We start from the raw sequence: 16,035 nt of genomic DNA, 5'->3' as shown, positions 1-16,035 counted from the left end.
GTGTAAATAATATATTGTTATAGATAATTGTTTCGTGTGTAATTAACGTTGTTTTTTATAACTAGAAAAATACTAACAGAGTTAAAATATAAGATATGGAATTTATATGAGGGGTATTTTTTATTATCACCATAAGGATTATTTTGAATACCCAAATACATTTAACATTTTAAACAACTATTACAATTTAATTATTTCATAAAACAGGATTAAAAGAAAAAAATCTGCTGAAAGTGCGTGACTCACGCTTTTGTTGATGTAGTACTCCTTTTGTGATAAGCAAAGTGCGAAAGCGGGAGAAAAAATAAAGGCGTTGTCGTAAAAATTTCATAAAAATCTACCCAAGTTTAATATAGACACTTCCTTCGGTCGGTGGGAGTAAACCGTCGTTTCCCGCCATTAATTCTATTATTGCGTCAACGGTTGGTTCAGTGATTTTTAATATGATAAACCTTTTAAAAAAAAATGATGATAAAATACGTCGTTTCGCATACAGACAGCTTATGCATTTAGAATTTAACCGTTTTAGCAAAGATTTGACGCCCCCTCTCTGATGATTATGATGTATACATATAATATCATGGTTAATAATATAGAACACAGTGGCATAGCGTGACGCGTAAAAAACATTAAGTGTATTCGATAGAATAATGGGCAATGAGATGTGCAACACGATTGCATTAGGATTAAGATCTTAGATATTATGTATATTTCTGTAGGTGTAGTATTTCTAACATCATCCATGTTTTTAGATTAATAAGTGAATATATCTTTCTTTAAAGGTAAGTATAATTAAATTATTTAGTTACATAATGTTATTAAACTTAAAGTATTTTAAAAATTATACTCATAGACACTGTATCAAGTCAAATTTTCCGTAAAAAAAGGAAATTTGTTAATATAAAATTTTAAATATTTAAAATCATCCACTTATTAATATTGGCTAATAATTTTCACTATTTAAAAACTTTTCAAGGAGGAATTTTATAATTTAGCACTACATTTTAGGCGATGTTTTGTTGCCAAAAATTGTATGTAAATTAAATTATAATTTTTTCTGGTATAGATAGCGTAAAGCAAACGTATACAACTATGAGATTTAGAAAAAGTAAATTTATTGATGTTGGCTCAATAGACGAATATATTATGTTGAAACTGTAAACTAATAATTTATTATCATAGGTAATACGCTATAATAAACCCAGTAATTTTTAATTTAATATTTTTAGTATGTTTTGTAATCATACATATTAAACAAAATAATAATATGTTTGCATAAGTATGTACGAGTTATAGCTGTTCCATTAAAAGAAATTTGCAATTTAATCACCAATAAATTCATATACTAACTCCAGTATTAAATATAGAATAAACGTACACCGTGACGACCGTCTTTTTAAAACCAACAATACAACTTGTACATAATAAATTAATAATAATTTAAAAAAATTATTTAAATATTATAAAATAGCTTCATCGGAAAGGACGCATAATAATAATAATAATAATATACTGATACACGGATGGTTGCCAAAAGTAATGATAACCAACAGAAATATCTCCGAGCGGTTATAAACTCCAAAACACAAGCAGATAAGGGATGGCGATATTTGGTAGATCGATTAACCATCTGAATAGACGAGGATAGTATAATATATCGAAGAGTCAACGATGGATAATATATTACGAACGAACATATACCATAAATGAATAAATGTATAGGTATATAATATAGTGTCCATTATTAATGTGCGTGGTTGTAGGACATAATACACGTGAAACTAATAACTCTGTAACCGTCGATTTTTGGATTGTAATATTATATACATAATGGAGTGCAATGATGAATCATTGTTTTTTGATAAAATAAAATTGAAAATCAAAACTACCCTATCTGTACACCCACGTAATATAAAGGAGATCATAATGAAAATTCATAATTTATTGCAGTACCCACTTTATTATTTAGCTGTAGGTTACGAGAGATCAAGATTAAAAAAATAATTCGGCCAATTAGTATTTGTTAAACATCACATATTATAGTTGTTGAAATTTCAATAAATGAATTAATAATAATAATTAGACTTGAGAAATTAATAAATACTGATCATGTAACATTAAATTAGTGTTATACACACGAACACGATCACCATTGAATCACCAATACACGACTATGTTGTACCTCGTAATTCACTTTAGGTGACATACTAATTACACATTGTATATTAGTACAATTCTACGAACTTACCGTTATTAAAATAATTTTGTAAAACCATATATCTATAAGATTAAAATTGAAATGAAGAAATCATTTATAGCAATTATATGTATTGGCACTATACATATATATTATTATAGAAATAATGGACTATTATTAATAGTATATTATACAAAATAATTATTTAAATTTTAATGTAATGAATATAGATGGGTATATACTTGCGGAAACGACCTATTATAACTTATCCTATTTGAGGCAATATCACCTAAGTTAAAAAAAAAAACTTTTCAAACACTCGTTTATGAGCACGGTTGCGGTGGGAATCATATTTCACCCCAATATTTTTCCATACAATAAATTCAAACAATGACCTTTATTCTCACCCCGGTGGAAATAGTCATTCGGCATGAAATACGGGTGTCTACATATAACGCGCGACATAAACATCCTCGTAAAAGCGATTTTACACATAATGAACTGTATATACGCCAACGGATATGCCAAAGCAATCAAATGCGGATTTTCAGTGTCAGTGTATGTGTGTGTGGTTACGCTTGGGGCCCAGACGATTTTCCTGAAATTGTTACGATAGGTGTCCCTGCATATACAAGTTACGAGTCAAAGTCTATTTTAATCGACATGTGATAAAAAAAAATTCACGTCAAACGTTATAAATAATTTTGAATAATTTTTTAGTGGCAAATTAACAACAATGTATAATTTTAATGATCACTTAAAACAAAAACATGGAACACTTTGATGACGCTACAATATAATGTAGTGAATTATTAATTCCAAAATAATTTTAAGGCACAAGTTTATTTTTTATATCATTTATGTGTCATCGAATACAACTCAATGACGTCATATAATTTCAGGAAAGCCAAATTTATTCATGATAAAAAAAAAATTTAGCTTGTTCGTAAATGCATCAATTAATGCAATGTACATAATATGATCTCTGTGGTATTTTAACTATAAGAAACACGTAAGTATATTTTTGTTCAAACAAAAGTATATAATTACAAATAACAATATAAATTGAAGGCTACTTCATTGCAGTTCTAAGGTAAGTAATGTAAAAAATCTAATACTTAATGAAATAGGTATTATCAAAATCACTTTTTTGAATTCATGGAATATTAAATAACTAACGTGTAAAAGACTTCTTTTTTTAAATTATGTTTTTTTTTTTGATATTTGTCCGCTTCCGGAAATTGTTTTATAAAAATAATATTATGTATTATAAAACGTAGGCATAAATAAAAACTATTACTTGGCTATTTTTTTTTGCATTAATATTCAATATACAAGTTTATACAACTATATAGAAGTCCATTGTTCAATAAGTGTAATCAAAAAAAAATATTCATTATTGAATAAAAAATATTGCTGATTCTTTTCTATTATAATTGGGGTTTATTATATTAAAATTCTTTAGATTTTAAAATAATTTTCAATTAAAATCCTAGTTTGTTATAATGTGTATATACTTGGACATATAAATATTTATTATAATATTATGGTATACAGTTGATAGCAATACAACTGGTTTTTAAAAAATCTGATGGCCTGAAGCTATTTATTTGAGAACGAAATGTATTGCAATATTAATATATACGAATATTATATAAAACTAAAGTATTATAAATAAATTAAATTATTCACTAAAAAAAAGTTTTTAGTTTGTATTGTAATTTTAAATTAAAAAAAAATTAACATTGTAATTAAAATATTAATTTTAAACTGTCTCATTGAATCATGAATACATTAACTTAATTTTCTACGTAAATATTATTTAAAATAACATAATTATTATAGCTAGCGAAGTGTGAATGCTATTTATTCTATAACTTCTTTATAAATAAACGGCTTTCGTTGAAATTTAACAACCTGTACATTTCAATGGGCACGTGTTTTATTAATTTGCATATCATAAAAATGTGTTATTATTATTATAAAAATCTATACACCTAAAAACAAGAGTATTGTTTTTAAAAAACAAATTGTACACTATAATATAAGTATGCAGGAAATAAATAGGTACATACCTACCTGTGTAGACATAAGTTAGAAATAAAATGTTAATTAACTGCACAGTGACTCATTTTAAATAAAATATATTGAACGTGTTCAGTGGAAGGTAATCAGTTTACATCCTATTATATTTGATCATACATTAAAAAAAAAAAAAAATGTAAAATATAAAAGAGTTTTTGAATTTTAGCAAATATTATAGTGGATATTATATCAAAGTTTTTAATTTCTCAGTGTTCTTACCGCCTTGTAATAACTAATAAACCTAACCAAATTTAAAACATTTTTCGAATATTAGAAAGGTTTTTTAATTGGTACATTGTACCATTTATCTACCAGGTTTCGATTAGGTCGTTTTCATTCCGTACAAAAAGATAAAAATGATTAAACGTGAATATAATTTTTTTTCAAATAATTATTATGTTTGAAATAGTGTAGTTTGGAATATTTTAAAGAAATTGTAATAATACCAGTATTACATACTCAAATAATTTTGTCTATTTTAATTAGATTTATATTTGATATATAATATATATAACTCCTATCTTATTTAAATTAGGGTAAACATATATATTAACAATTAGTATTTGATTAGGTATTATAATTTTAATAATCCTAACTTTAAAAAGTAAATGTTTATTTTTAACTGAAAAGTTCCGACGCGCGACGTACACCTATTATTACATAATATGTGTACTATGTGTCAAAATACATAAATTATTGAATTGATTTATATTTACTGATAAATTACTTCGTATTATTTGTAATCAAGCTATGTTTTGTCATTGCTTTTCAATCACTTTTGAGATCAAGTCGCATTTAAAAGCTTTTTGTCTTCTATAAATTAATTATCTTTCATAAGATATAAAACTTGATGAATTGAGAAAAATGTAGCAAAACTTTTGATAGTTTATAATTTATATATATAACATGACCTTTAAAATACAAGTTTATATGATTTAATACTAAATGTACTAGAATGACTGATGCGGTTAGATCATGAGAGTATTTAACGTCTAGGTTTTAGTAATAAATGTTATTTGATTATTTGTCAGTTTGTTAAAATAAGAATGGGGTTTTAGAGATTATTGTCAGAGAAGGTTCATTGTACATTAGAGGATGTTGGTGTCTAGTATTTATCCTTTGAGAGCAAACACCGCGAAAGACAAGAAGAATCGCCTTTATATAATACATACATAAATGTATATTATGTATTATTTTATTATTATACGACAATAATTGCTTATACAATTCTATCCAACAAGTGTGTTTATAGTGTTTTCTATCTAGATTTTATATTAAGTAACAAAGTATTTGACCATAATGATAATAATATGATAATTATCTTAACATAATATACCTACTTATAAAATTCTTAGACGTCTGATTATTATTTTTATTATTATTACTATAGGTAATGAGATCAGTTCATAAATGAGAATGTCCTACAAATTTTAAGTTTATTAATTTTTCTATGATATTTTTGAATTAAAAAAATACTAAATAAATAGGTATCATGTATTGTGTTTCCATTAAACAAACAAAGTACAAATATCAATGACATACTCGCAAGTAAAACAACAGGAAATGATTAATTTTATTGGTACTCATATTTGAAGTGTTTCATATTTTCTCCCAGTTTAAGTTAATAAATCAATAAGATAAATATATTTTTATTTCAGAATAAATCGTGAACAAGGTTGACATTAGGAAATCGGCAGTCAAGATTTTCAGAAAAACTAATTAATTCATCGGAGTATTGCAAATGGTTAGAATACCAAAAAAGAATTCATTATATTTATTAATACCTTATACATTTTTCATGAAACTACACACATGGGTCACTTAAATTTTTTACTTAAATATTTTTCTTGATATTAATATTTCATTCATCATTACCACATGAAAGACCAAACGGGTTTTCGTTTTTGTCAAACGTTCCAGTGATTTATACGATTATATGATGTATATAAGTTTTCTTTGATGAAAATAAGGACCGAGAATATTACAAACGAAATAAAAAGAGTAGCTCATCACACAAGAAAATTATATATTAGTATATTTCAATTTTAAATTATAAATATTAAATTTATATTGTAATTATTTTGAGGCTTTTAAAAAATAAGACCTTATGTTTACTTTTATTTATAAGTATGTAATTATAACTAAACACTTAGGAATCAATTGAATTATTCATATATTATGCTGGTTTACTTGTATACTTGTATATTTATTTAACATTTTAAATGAGCTGTTGTAAATATTTTTATATTTGTTAACACATAATTCGTTTTTTCAATAACGCTTTAAAATTTATCCTAAGGGTGAAATTCGACTAAGGGCACGGATTCTTTTATTTAAATAAAACATTGATAAAAGGCTTGGAAGTTTGCAAAACAAAATTTTTACTTTCGTTTCGTAGGAATATATTCAGAAGTCGTGTTCTAAAAAAACGAGTTTACAAGTTACATTACTGTAACTACGTATACGTGTATGGAAAATTGATATAATATCAATATTTTTTAGTTATTTACGTCTGGTACCTATAATCATTATTGATTTGGCGTATGTCGGTCGACGGTCGGCTATTATACAAAATTAGTATACGATATATCTACATTTATTATTATTTTTTTTTAATACTAAACACAAGGCTCATATATACACAATACACACACTGCAAGTACTGACACATTATACCAAAATAGTATTATTTATTTTAACATTTAATTGAGTTAATGGAACAGTAATTTGTTGCAACTCAACACATTTAAAAAATGTGCCATCAAAACTAAAGAATGTCAGCATAAACTGGTATAAAATAATGTTGTACATTTATTTATCATTATTTGCTCGTGTCTTATTGACATTTCTTAATGAAAAAAATGCAACCGTATTTTATCATATAACGTTATTTATACAGGTTTTAAAGAATATATTATATTATATGTAAAATATACAATATACATTAAGCCGTAACCGTCGAATTCGTGCTATAAAAATTAATTTCATTATTCGGTAAATAGTAGTAATATATAGTATGTTTTATAGACATGAACATCGTGCGTTCGAATTTAAAAAGAATAAAAAATACTTTAAGAAATCCATTTCATATTTTTCTTAGAGATCATCCTGAAAGACAATATATCATAACCAAAACGAGAAATTTCCATGACGAAATTCTGGAATATAAAGACCAAAGTTTACCTGGGATTCGTTTTTTTATTATTTTCAACAGAGCACAAGCAGTTATTTCGATAAAAGTATATTATAATGTACATGTAAATCATTTTGTTTATTTTATGGGTGTACTCGTATATAAACTATTATGTATAATACATTTAATACCTCCTTTTTAAGCGGTTTTTTTTAATACCAGTTTGAATGAAATAATAACTGGGAGCGAAATTGGTAAAAATTATGAAATATTAATGATTAACCTCGGTTTACGTATTTCCGTAAATATAAACATTAAACATACATAAATTATATTATTTATATATATATATATATTATATATAATTTAGATAGATCGTGGACGTGTATATAATTTTACTGATTTATTTATAATCTATTAAGAATCAACGGTCTCACATTGTTAATAGCACCAGTGAATTTAAAATCATTATTCGATGTATTCCACAGATGAATATAGTATAAGACATCGTACGACGATATACCGTCCGACCTAACCTAACCTAGCACAGTCGGTGATTATATCATTAAAATCGATTATATCATATAAAAACAAATACCAAAATGTGTTCCTCAAACATTCATCTGCAATAAATCACGACATTGCACTGTCAATCTGTCACGGTCAGATATACATCAATATTATTATTATAAGTTTACGGCTTCATGTTTTAATTTCCTTTTTCCAAATTTTCATTTAACATATTATTATGACCACGGGCTGTAGTCCGTAAGTAATAAATACATATACAATTGGCGCCACCCAAGTCGATACGATATTTCGTAATCATAATCGACATTCAGTACGTTGTAGATAAAAAAAAAAAATACGAAGCAATCTAAGTATAAATATTAATAATATTGATCATTTTATACTGTATATATCGTAAAAATATCATAATTGTTATATATTATTATTATTTAAAAATAAATATTAATTTATTATTTAAAAATTTGTTTTGTTAAAATAAAACTGCTATAAATTACACTTATATGGATAACTGACTGCGCGAGTACTCAACTGTTGCAAGTTGCGAACAAAAATTCTCAAATGTACTATAGGCATACAGACATAAGGAGTATAACGTAAAAATGGGTCACTAAAACATTTTTTCATGCTGCCAATTTCGATCTATATACACGACCAGTCAATAACCCGTTCGTTAATTGCCATCATATTATGTGATGACTGATTATATATATACATCCGTCGTGTGTGTATATATTACACGCGGAATCCCATTAGAATTTTAATAGGTATCCTAGCCAAAATACCGTGAACACAACAATATAAACCACCGCGACGCGTACGTTCGAAAAGCTCTTCCCTTGTTCCCCGTCTATTATTTAGATTATCGCCATTCTTACCAAGAAAGTTTAGTAATAAACTGGACCTTTTTTTTCCGCGTGTATACCCCGTCATGAAATCGATCAACTGTCGGAGATAAAATATTACGCGCACGGTTTTAAACTAGACACAACGATGGTATATAATATATATACTATATATAATACGAGTATCTATGTATGTACAAGTATAATACGTTTTGTAGATATTCGAAATAGTTAAGGCGATGTTGGTCACGACCAAAGAATGTACCCGCTTGTCTTTGCAACATTATGTAAATAAATATAAGTAAACTATAGTCAGGACACATGCATATGTAGGTAATAGTATGTACTTATGCATATATGTGTGTGTGTGTGTGTGTGTGACACTTAGCAACTTCATTACGTTACTTTCATTTCAATAAAAGCGATAAGATAGCGAATATTTAAATAATATCTGGTTATTGTTGTTTTAAATTTTCATCTATTTTTTCATCGAGCATTATTCACGCGTTAGCAATACACAAGTTTATCTCGAGTATCTGTAAAAATCCAATAATACTTTACACCTAGAACATTACACATAATAATACATAGATTATTGGATAAAAACAAATATACTAATTGAGGTCCTCCTATACCAAATGATAGTCATCCTGTGATTATAGTGGTTATATATGTAAACCAATTTGATTATTATTATATCATACTATATAACGAATACAAAATATTTTAATAAAAAAGAATCCTATACCCAGATATACTTTTTAGCATACACCGTAAAACCAAAAACTGATGGCGAAAAATTAATAGTTAAAACACTGTAGGCAGTGCAGATGTACTGCAATTATTAGAATCACGCTTACATAACAATCGAAGATTAAAACCGTATACAACTTGTATACGACTAGGTAGTTAATATACTATTATTTAACCATTTTATTATCATAACATTAAAAATGCAAAGACATTTTTAATAGGTGAAACACAAGACTTTTCTCTAATCTGTGTACACGTGAATACAGTATAAAATTCAGGTAAAACAATAAGATGGGCGTGTACATAGAATGAGGTTAAGGGTACAGAGGGTAAACAAACGAGAAGACAAAAAGGGTTAAGAGTTACGCGGGTATTTGAAGTGGATATATGATGTGCACTTGTGAAATGCGTAAAATGGCTTTTAAAATATGGCGACAAAGATGTAGAATATAATATATTAAAAGGTCTATTAATGTGACAAGCACATTACAAGACTTGACAATTTGCAAATTTGCAATAAGTAATAACTATTATGAGTATTCGATTACGAAAGAATTGGTTTAGATCACACAATTATATATCAATATATGTAGTTAAAATAATTTAAGTTGTCATAAAAACAGACAAGGCTGAAAACATCATGACACGAAAGTTTCATATCGTGTTAAAATATATTCATAATCGTGTTATTCGTAAATCTTGTGTGGTATTCCTAACTTTCTGACATCCACTGAAGGGTTCCTTTACATATTTTATGGAAATGATTCTACATACAGAACACAAGGTAAAAACATATACTTATGAAATCTTTAGCTTCATCATTGCGCTTTTGTTCACATTGTAGACTGTAGTTGGGAAAAATGAATATAAATATGGAACAATTTCTATTTAGTTTGGGTATAAAGTATACATATGTGTTCAAACTTCTTGTAAAAGCTAATGATTTAACTGTATCTATAATTAATTATTATTAATAATTGGTTAACCAGTAGTGACATATCTGTTTTATTTCTAATCATGGAACAAGAAACGGCAATTCCTTTAAGTTAAATTATTTAACACTATTTCTTAATGACGTGAATAACGCCCGCCCGAACGGAATAGAATATTATGTATCATCGACCGTTTATACTTTATTGCGAACTATTAACGAAGATATTGATAATTTATTTTATTCTTCAGTTTATCTGCATGGTCGCTGGTTGGGAATCCGTAGAAATGTTTTAGTTATTTAAATTATTGCGGATTTACAAGCCGCCAAATGATATTTTTAATCTTGGCTTCAAAGCATGTGTAGGCTGAAGGCCAATTTTAACATTACTCATAAATACGAATCTATACGAAAAGAGAATACAATATTTATATGTTAACATGATTTAATTTTTAGAGAAAAACGTCAATTTTTCTAAACAGCAGCCCGGTCTACAATTGATATAAAAATAACAATAATAATGCATATAGGTTCATTTTAACTATATATGATGATGATTATGACGTACCAATTAATTGAATTGTTTAAAAGCAAACTTACTATAGTGCCTTTAAGAAAGCGTTTGGATGGCGCAAAGAGGCGCCGGAGGTAAAGTCGAATTCGATTTGGACCCGAGAAAATAATGAAGAAAAAAGACAATATTCCGTAGGTACCACATAGAAAGTTACATTTTATTGGCCATCCAATGGCGCTTCAGGGTACCTACGTCATACAAAAGTTATTAGATTTTCATGTATACATACGCACACATATACAGAGAGCGTCACACAAATAACACAATTATAACTTGGGCCACCCATACTGCTTTGGTCGCTATAGGTATTACAAGTAAATTCAAAATAATCAAAATTAATTAATATTATATTAATCAGCCTTTGTGTCACACAGGTTCATCATATATTTAATGCATTTAAACTACACTAACACTAAAAATTATATTTATTTATAATTGAAACCTACCTATGTATGCATATATAATATATATATTTACGTAAAATAAATACTGTACGTTCAATAATGAACGCATTTTACTGACGCATTATTGAAAACTATAATTGTTATCAAAAGGTTAACAATATTGTATAGTTTTTTAATTTAAGCTGACAATAATTTTAACTAGCTCTAATATATTATTATTAAAATTATGTTTACAGTGAAAACTTACAAAAAATTATTTATTAACAAGTTTGGCTAGTCATTTACTATCGTTGATAAGTATAGAACTCTCAATAAATCTCGACAATAATCACCTACAGTAATGTTGATTGTGTTGCCAAAAAAAAAAATAACTATCGCAAGACCGCGTACCTACTTTACATACGGGTAATGTATACCTTTAAATGCTATACAAAAAGTATTAAGTCCTAAATAGTTTGTACGTAATAATTTGTTCTATTGTTTGAATTGGATACTTATTATTTATTATAGGCTTGATATGATCTTTATTATATTAAGTTGAATAATCGTTAAATGTTTATTATTTTAAGTAAAAAAGGACTATAAGTAGGTCGATAATATTAAAATTAAATTTAAATAATTTGATACTAAAACTAAAACTATAATACGATATATTTGACTCTAGATATTGAAGGTATAATATATTTTTCAAACTTATATTACAACTTATAAGTAGGAATAGAAGAATAATAACAAGAAAAAAATAAACATCTTAACTATTTAGTTAACTTAAAATGTAAGTTTAACTACGAAAGTTAGATAACAACCGATATATTATTTAGAATACTAATTATTAACTAAAAACAAATACTACAATTTATGGTATACTATATGAATTCACTGAATGCAACAATAACTGCATTACTTTTTTTGTATATAAAAAAAAAAAACAAACAAACAAACGTACTAGTAAATTATATTATATGAAATAGAAAATGATTAGAACTATTTATCCGGCTCTTACCTTGTAATTGTTGGGCCGACTTTACATGCAGAACGAGGCACAAGGCTAAGGTGAAAATAGATAAAAATCCAGTTTTGTGAAACATTATTACTCTAAGAATTTTGTTTTTATTTTTTTTTTAACATTAATGTTATTCAAATTAAGTAAAAAAAAAATATATTTAATAAATAAAACTTCCTAATTCATAAACTACATGACAGTTTATTCATTCAACAACAATTTGACTATGAGACAACGACGTTTATAATATTACTACTACAATATTAATATGATAACACGGACGCACGTGCTAGACCACTATTTGTACAGCGGGAGCGCGTGGACTCGTGTCGACGAGTACGAGTGCGTATGATCGCGATGTAATACGTACCTAACGTCCTAACGGCCGTTTTTTCCCTCGTGCAGCATACGTTGGGATGTCGGTTTCGATCGGCTACGGTCGCCATCGCGAGTATTACGCGAGCGGTTACCAGTTCAGTAATAATAACAATAAAGATAATAATAATTGTACAGTATTACAATAATACCTATACCACAAGAACAACCCTTTTTGGTATTCTTAACACCGAAAACCTATTTTACTAAGTATCATAAAATTACGATAATATGTAGGTTAACTTATATAATTGGCGAATATATTGTTTTAAACATAAATTATGGTAACCTAATAATAAAATACAGGAAATCGTTGTTATTAATATGATAAAATAATACAACAGGTATAAAAAAAAAATTATGAAAATTTGGGAATGTACACATGAACAATTTTATGACATTGCTTTGCAAACGATATAGAACAGATCTATACATGAATTTAAATCTGATAAAAAAAAAATATGTATATTATATTTAAATCAACTACGTATATAGTATGGAATTTTTGGCTGAAAAAATCTCAGTACAACATTACAAATGGATTTTATTATTGATTTAAAATAAATTATGCAAAATTGTTTCTTTGCAACCGACTAAACATAAAAATTATGTACCTTGTTTGTAAAATAATTCTTATATTTTTTTTTGCATAATTTAAAAACACTGGATAATAACGTATTTTATTAATTTTAGTATCATAACAATAAATGTCAAGTTCATTCACGCCTGTCTCTTATATAAATGTATACAAATTATAAGTATAAGTATTTATAATTTATATAATATATATATATTATATATAAGTACATAATATTTGATGACTGATGGCTGATGACTAATGACATAGCATTGCTTTTCTTCTTGATTGTGGTTTTTTTAATGAAGAAAAATTCAATAGCTATTATATATATAATCTAATAATTTAATATGTAAAACAATTTTATTTAATTTTAATTTTATAAAATGACTAATAAGCCCATTGTTTTAATGTATTAGATATTACATGTATGATGTATATAACGCACTTGAAAAAGTATATACTTTGTGAACTTGAGAACACAGTTGTATATTATACTATTATGATTTATATATTGGTACGGATAATTATTATGTATATATTTATATGTATAATATATAACATAAAGAAAAAAACCGTTTAAAATATGTGATCATATCAAAACTTTGATTTACTTTCACTTATGATTAAATCATATTTATTAATATTTGTACATAAGCTAGAGCTTGAAATTGAGACAAATTATATATTTTATCGCCAGTGAAATATTTTAACAAACGACTGCACAGCATTGTGCTTAACTTATTCAATGACCAGTCATCATAGTGACATAACAATATAACATATTTCAAATGTATGATTTGTTTATTGTCTTCATTCATTTTTGAATTAATCGTCTATCTAGAATATAATATAGAAAGATTCATATTGGAATAGGAATGATGTCATCAAGATAACCATAGTACTTGGTATAAAAAAATTTTTGTGCAATAAATAATATATTAGATTTTACGTGGGTTTAATTTCATACTGATGTTATACTCGTGACTTTGGCGGCAGTAGCATAATACATTTAACATAGATGTATAAACACAATTAATACATTTATAAAACAACCAACGTTTAATGTATATTATGCGAACAGGGATACATGGAAAATCTATGGTAATGTTGCATTTAATATTTTAATCGTATACGTATACAAATTTATCACTGTTCCAAGAGTAATAAATTATTTAGTTTGTGTTTAAATGAAACAAATCAACATATTGACAAATTGTACAATAAATAGCAGGCACATTTAAAAAATTTTATTAAACATATTTTTATAGTGACTATACGATAAGATATATTAAATATAAAATGTATATTTATAGGTACAACTTATTTGGATGTCAAGAGCATTACGACTAAAGAGATATCCACTCTTCTCACTTCATAATAATTAATAGTATTTTATCCAGAAATTTAAATACCCTTTCTAATACCCCCTTCCAATAACCTAATAATTAGTCTAGGGTTGCCACTGTTGTGTGTGTGTAGTGTGTGTACATAATATTTTATACCTATACATATGTGACCTAAAATATTTTAAGTATTCGTATACATAGCTTACTTCGTTAATGATGTATGTAATTTATTGAGCGTATTGTACTAAGTTATTAATTTAAAATTAATTAAGTATTTTTTTTTTAAATATAAGCATTGTAATTTATTTAATAACAAACCTAAATCGTTTAAAAATATCAAATTAATTAATATTTTATAACTATACTAACTCATTGAATGTTCTGAATCATGATCTTTTGCATAATTTATTATTTATGGGAGCAAATAAAAAATACTTTAATAACTATTTATTCTATGCAGTTTTACTGAAATTACTGAAAGATATAATATTGTTTTTGTAATGAGCTTAAAAAAATGTATACATTTTTTATGAGTATTTCCGTCTCTCAAACCAAGAGATTTTTTATACTAATTAATAATTATCATTTGTCTTATTACAATGAATATATATTATTAACCGACACCACGCCATAGTTGGATAAGTATTATATTTTACGGTTTTGCTTAACGGTATTTTTTTTTAAATAGTTAATTTTATTAAAGAACAAAAAATATTTAAAAAAAACCAATAGAATATATTATATTACTTTGTAAATTATTCAAAAATTGCTGTGTTTCAATACCTTTTGATAAAAAAAAAGCAATAAAGAATTGATATTATTTTATTTTAGAAGTGATTTGAGTGAATTATCACTAACTTTTATCCCCCTTCATTTCCGCTGGTTCAATAATTCAAATTAATTCGTGTAACTGGAAATTTAAGAAATATATGAATTTTCGTAATAAATTGTACCTATTTGTATTAATTGCCTGGAATTTAATTCAATGAAACGTTATAATACAATCTTTTGATAAATTAAAATTTTAAATAAATCACACATACCTATAATTGTTTTGAATTTAAATAACGCCAAAGACAAAATATTATATTTAGTAAAATACTGCAGTATTAAATACCGATCACATTTCATATTTAAGATTAGGGTTAATCACGTACAAGACGTACGGCCGTCGTTAAATCACGTACTTGCAATGTGTCCAACTTGCAGGCCGTAACAAGAAGACTGCATTATAGAGCACATTATAAATTGTTTGTAAACATTTTATTTCGAAATAAATCA

The 16,035-nt window shown here is 26.1% G+C and overlaps 1 protein-coding gene across 10 annotated transcripts in view; it reads right to left on the bottom strand.

Annotated features, from left to right (window-relative positions):
• LOC132919340 (basement membrane-specific heparan sulfate proteoglycan core protein) overlaps window positions 1–16,035 on the bottom strand; it is a 154,363-nt gene that overhangs the window by 57,748 nt on the left and 80,580 nt on the right. For 2 of the 10 annotated variants that reach the window (XM_060980891.1, XM_060980892.1), the window contains exon 1: window positions 12,454–12,806. The exons of the other annotated variants lie outside the window; for them this stretch is intronic. In XM_060980891.1, coding sequence (XP_060836874.1) covers window positions 12,454–12,538 — 85 coding nt within the window. In that variant the 5' untranslated portion in view covers window positions 12,539–12,806. Of the gene's footprint in view, window positions 1–12,453; window positions 12,807–16,035 lie in introns of those variants that run through there. 10 annotated transcript variants of the gene reach the window in all.

Source organism: Rhopalosiphum padi, chromosome 2, assembly GCF_020882245.1.
Source record: "Rhopalosiphum padi isolate XX-2018 chromosome 2, ASM2088224v1, whole genome shotgun sequence".
NCBI classification, from domain to species: Eukaryota; Metazoa; Arthropoda; class Insecta; order Hemiptera; family Aphididae; genus Rhopalosiphum; species Rhopalosiphum padi.
Note: the sequence above shows the minus strand (reverse complement) of the source record. Positions and strands in the feature narration are given on the sequence as shown.